Below are 5,836 nucleotides of genomic sequence, written 5' to 3' on the forward strand. Positions count from 1 at the left end.
AGACGTACGACGTGTGCATAATTCATACATCAGGTGTACTCCTATCATTAGACCAAAGTTTTAGGGCCAGTGCTAATAAGTAAGGATAAATATGAAATTTAGAACAATCAAATCATACCCAGGCTACTTTGAACAATAACTAATATCTTTGTCACTTTGATTAATCAACTAGCAATTGTACAATTTTTAACAAAAAATCAATATAATCGAAAAATTCATGAGAGCCAATGAGATATATTATGAAACGTGATGGATCCGCCCTTCTACTCTTTTTCATTTAAATACAAAAAAATTATTTACGACGTTAGAGTTTAGACCTATGACGTGCAGTCAAATCCACATATCACGCGCTACACTCCTCAATATCATTAGACCAAAATTAGTTAAAGATAAACATGAAATTCAGAACAATCAAATCATACCAAGGCTACTTTGAACAATAAAGAAATATCTTTGTCACTTTGATTAATAATCAGTAGTAATTGTACAAATATGTACAAAAATATCAACATAAGTGAACACTAAAGTCAAAGTTGAAAAAGGGGTGAAAAGGGAAAATAAAAAAAACTAGACCACCTCATCATGCTCGGGAAACTCAACCCAAACACCGCGTCCCCAAAAAAGAACTTGTTTTCTTTTTGGGGGGGACTTGACAACTTATGCAATTTCTTTTCACCTAACCTTTTTTCTTTTGGAGGATCTGACAACTTATAATACAAAAACTCCCAAACTATACCAAAACTTGGGATTTTGGAGAGGGCTAATCTATCTATGCTACCTATTTTTTCACAAAATTAATCTCTATATGATTCAATTAAATCACAAGGTTGAGATTTTTTGCTTCTTTTGCATAATATCTTCATTGTAAGCTTTGGTAATATCTTGTGCAATTTGGATAGCATCAGCAGAAGCACCTGATAGCCCTCTCCTTGTGAAACCAACTGCATATAGCCCAGATTTTCCTTTCCAACTATTTGGAAATGGTGCTTTTGGGAATCCATTTTTGGAAAAGAATTCACTTTCCTATATAAAAAAAATTACAAAATAATATCAGTCAACTATTCAAGAATCATTCATAAAAAGTTCAAAGTCAATTTGACACATGTACTTACACGACTTTCTAGTACCGACCCCTTAACTTGACTGATTTTCAAACAAACACTACAACTTGGTCTTATTGACGATGTGTTTAGACCTAGCTAAGGTGTCTGTTTGAGAATCCATCAAGTTAACTGTTCAACACTAGAAGTTTGTGCAAGTACTAAACCTAAACATAAATAAAAAGGAGCATCCAAAAGTTTCAATATTTTTCAATTTGACACTCGTACTTGCACGATTTTCTAGTGATGACCGCTTAACTTCCACAAATTCTCAAACACACACTGTTTAACTTGGTCTTTTTAATTTATGAAAAGACGTGTTTTGACCAAGTGAAGGTGAGAACGGACATGTTAATTGAGGTACTAAGCCTAAATAAAAAAGAAGAATCCAAAAAAATTGAGAAAAATAGAACATTTTCTCACCTTTAGCCAAAAAGGGACATTGCTGCAATAACCAGTAGCAAGAACAACAGAATCAATTTCGAGTTTTTCACCATTGACAAGTTCAACGGTGCCACATGAAAACTTCTTGATTCCAGGGACAACATTGATTTTTCTTGATCTAATTTTTTCCAATGCACCAATGTCCAAAACAGGAGTTTTCCCTTGTGTATTTTTGAGTTCCAAAGGACCAATTTTTGGCCTTTTTAGTCCATATTTCTCAATGTTACCAAGAATGAACCATGTCAAAATTAGTAAAATTTTGTCAACTAGCCACAATGGTAACCATTTCATCATAAACATAGCCAATTCAAATATTGATTTCCCAAAAATTTCTCTTGGCAATACATGAACCTGAAGAAGAAGAAAAAAAGAACAAAATTCCATTAGAATCCAAACTTTATTGTTTGTTATAAGAAAATACAAAAAGGATTTAACATATTTTAACATGTTGTAATAGGTTATCTGTCTCGTCCTTTAGGTAACTAATCTCACTTTTTATGACTACTATCTTTTGTATGACCTAATAGTGTGCAAATTCTTGTACTTTATCAGTTATAAAAGATACTGTGTAAAATGACTTTTACATTATCAAGTCACTTGAAAGATAACTAGAGATAAATCGTCCATATTAAGTGGAATTACTAACCCAAAATACTAATACTACTGTCAGTGTGTATAACTTACCGAGCTACGACAAACCAATGATGGATGAGCATTATGATTGCTAAGATCAAGAGAAACTTCCATGCCAGAATTTCCACAACCAACAACAAGAACTTTCTTCCCACTAAACTTTTCACCAGACTTATAATCACAAGCATGAATAACTTCACCTCCAAATTCTTTTAATCCTTCAATATTAGGCACAACTTTCTCAGCATTTTCCCCTGTAGCCACAACAAGCCATTGACAAATATACTCAACTTCTAATCCATTTGGTGAAATAGTTTTCACCCTCCACAATTTACATATTTGGTCATATTTTGCAAATTGAACACACTCATTAAACATTGGATTGATGTCAAATTTTCTAGCATATGATTCAAGATAATCAATGAATTGTTTCTTTGTAGGGTACTCAGGATAGTGTTGTGGAAATGGAAATTTGGGTAATTGACAAAATTGTTTAGGGAGGTGTAGTTTTAATCTATTGTAAGTTTTTTTTTGCCATAGAGATGCAATACAATCTGATTTTTCCAAGATTACAAAAGGGATACCTTGTTCTTTTAAACAAGCACCAACAGCTAGTCCTGATGGCCCTGCACCTACAATAACAGGACCATTTACCCATACACATCTACTAGAAAACAAATCTTGACCATTAAAGCTAACCATAATTCGACGACAGACTTTGAAAGCAGAACACGAGCGTGTTTTTGTGATTGTAGTGTATGAAGACTTGAAAGAAGAGGAAGGTTGTTTGAGTTTGTTGTTGAAATGGTTTTGACTAGTGGAAAAAATCGATGTCTGACTTTGAAAGCAGAACACGAACCTATTTTTGCTATTCTGAATTTTAATTGAGCAATGGTAGTGGTGTGAAGACTTGAAAGAAGAGGAAGTTGGTTTAAGTTTGTTTTTGAAGTGGTATTTTCTTGTGAAAATTTGGTGATCGACTTTGGAAGCAGCACACGAACCTATTTCTGCTATTCTGGATTTTAATCAAGCAATGATAGTGTTTGATGACTTGAAATAGGAGGAATTTGGTTTTTTTTTTTTCTAGTGAAAATGTTGAGGGCTGACTCTGAAAGCAGAACACGAACGTATTTTTTTATTCAAAATTTGATTGAGCAATGATGGTGGATGAGTACTTGAACACGATATAGTAAAGAACTGAATATCAGTGGATCGTAGCAGCAAGATCAATAAGTGAATGTGTATTTGAAGTTGTGAATGTAGTAAAGAGAGAGAAGAGAAGAATTGAAGTAGTTTGATTTGAATGTAGTAAAGAGAGGGTGGAAGGTGTTTAAATAGAAGTTTTGGTAGTGAGATATATGACAGGGGCATTTGATAGAAGGTGGGAAGTTAATGCCTTTTCAAATGGGGTCCTTCTCAAATCATAAGCTAAACTCTGACAACTATTATTTTATTTCAAAATTAATATTAATTCAATAAACTATTTTTGTATCATATACTAAAATATTAGAAGTACACTATACTCCACTTTTATATATATTCAAGAATAATGAAAAAGTCTTTAGAAGGTCAAGCTAGAAAGCTGACTTGGACATAGCAAATATGTATAAGTTGGGGCCTATAGGAGATCATTTCTAAGTTGGATTAGCTTATTTCGTAAAAAAGATAGTTCGATGTACGAAATATGACAAGTTCATGCAAAGTCCAAGGAAGAGCCATATCTTAAAGGAACGTTATCGATGATTGATTTCATCACTCAAATTCATAACTTATAAATTGCATGAGACTTTATCACTGCTTCAAAACTCCTCTCCATCAACTTAAATTCTGACAGTACGGTATAAATAATTTGTATATTATCAAATTATTTTAACTTGTTATAACAAATTACCGATAATATTGTATATCTTACATTGCATGCCTTATTTTAGGTAGCTAGTTCGATTTAATTCTATTTTATATTGCATCAATGACTGATTTCATTGTTTGAATTGAACTCATAACTTATAAACCATATAATACTTTATCGTTATTTCAAGACTTCTCTTTATCAACTTAAATTCTGACCGTATAAATAATTTATATACTATCCATTTTATTTTAACCTGTTATAACAAATAATTGATAATAAAGTATATTTTATATTGGACCCCATCCTAGGGCTACCCTAGGGTAGTAATAACTTGAGTTTTTAGCCACAAATATGCCCATACTTGCCAGCTGAAAACCCATGGCTAACACCACCTTGATTGCCAAGTATATTGACCCCACTTTATTTCTCTATCCATTCTACTTCCCTAACATTTGCTTTAAACAAATACCAAAAATCTTTCTTGGGCATCTCCAACCCTACATCCTATTTTACTCTTCAAATATAGAATTTTTTATTTTTTCAGACAATCAACTCCAACCTTATTCTCTATTTTACTTTTTAAAAATGAATCTTTTTCTCTCTCCTCAATATTATATTATTATTTCTATTTCATTTTTATTTTCTTATTTCATAATATAAATCCATTATTTTTTCCCAATAATTACTTTATATAATTTTCATGTGATATAAAATTATATTTTTTCAAAATTTTTATTTAATATAAAATTATATTTTATTCTAAATTTTAAATTAACATAAACTGCAAGAAAGTATTATATAATATACAAATTAATGGACAAATTCAAATAAACGTGAAATACAATTACATAAATACTCAATTTTTGAAATTATTACGTTGCTCCCATTACCCATAAATGCTCTATTAATGCATTAAGGAGTTTAAAATGAGCATTTTTTGTCCTTAATTTTTTTTTATGTCTAGCTAAAAATTGTTCAAATCGGAGATTTTCATCTACCCCCATTTATGCCGTTGGAGTTGGAGCCTCTACGACATCTTGAATTGGTGCATTAGGACCACATTCATCCTCAATTATCATGTTGTGCAGTATAATACATGTAGTCATTATATCATGTAGCACTTCCTTTCTCCAAAAACGTGACGGTCTTGCAATAATTGCAAAACTCCGAATGCACGTTCAACATCTTTTCGGCATGATTCATGTTTTATCGCGAATTAATTATTATATTATGTATTGTATTTTATCTTGTATTTAAATTATTGTGTTATGTATTGTATTGTTATCTTGTATTTAAATCATCATAATATGTATTGTATTTTCAAACTAAAAATTTCATCTTATCATTTTAATTTTGTGTATTCTATTTAGTGAAAATTAATAATAAAATCAAATTATATTATTGATGAAAATTAGAAAAAATTAAAATACTATTAATTCGGGATGAAAGTAGTATATATTAAATAATATATTTTTAAAAATATTATATTACATTTAAAAATAATTGTGAATATTAGATATTTAATTAATGACATTAAATGTAAAATAATATGTTAATTAGAAGTAATATAAATAATAATAAAATAATCAAAAAGTGAAATAGAGAGTGTGAATAGTAGTTTTCCAAATTTGGAGAACTACAATTCACCTCTCTAAATATGAAGAATAGAGAGTGATATAGAGGTGGGTTGGAGTGCCCATTCTCTATTTTACTCTCCAAATATAGAGAATGGAGAGTAAAATAGAGATGGATTGGAGATGGTTAGCTTTGACAATTAGTAGAGTTTGTGGATATAATATAATAATAT

The 5,836-nt window shown here is 30.6% G+C and overlaps 1 protein-coding gene across 1 annotated transcript; it reads right to left on the reverse strand.

Moving 5' to 3' along the window:
- Positions 1–432: 432 nt before the first annotated feature.
- LOC102584151 (probable indole-3-pyruvate monooxygenase YUCCA8) lies at positions 433–3,465 on the reverse strand. Its single transcript, XM_006364488.2, has 3 exons — positions 2,229–3,465; positions 1,524–1,895; positions 433–1,023 (listed from the first exon to the last, which is right to left on the reverse strand). Exons 1-3 carry the CDS (start codon positions 2,877–2,879, stop codon positions 820–822), a joined length of 1,227 nt encoding a protein of 408 aa, XP_006364550.1. The 5' UTR covers positions 2,880–3,465; the 3' UTR covers positions 433–819.
- Positions 3,466–5,836: the final 2,371 nt, after the last annotated feature.

The sequence above is a fragment of the Solanum tuberosum genome, unplaced genomic scaffold (assembly GCF_000226075.1).
Source record: "Solanum tuberosum cultivar DM 1-3 516 R44 unplaced genomic scaffold, SolTub_3.0 scf00504, whole genome shotgun sequence".
In the NCBI taxonomy this organism is placed as follows: domain Eukaryota; kingdom Viridiplantae; phylum Streptophyta; class Magnoliopsida; order Solanales; family Solanaceae; genus Solanum; species Solanum tuberosum.

Bases quoted from the DNA above. Each gene is read 5' to 3' on its own strand.
- LOC102584151 (XM_006364488.2), bottom strand. From the start codon at position 2,879: ATGGTTAGCTTTAATGGTCAAGATTTGTTTTCTAGTAGATGTGTATGG. The intron at 1,896-2,228 runs GTAAGTTATACA...CTTCTTCTTCAG, and splicing joins CATTGGTTTGTCGTAGCTCG to GTTCATGTATTGCCAAGAGA. The intron at 1,024-1,523 runs GTGAGAAAATGT...TTTTTTATATAG, and splicing joins ATGTCCCTTTTTGGCTAAAG to GAAAGTGAATTCTTTTCCAA.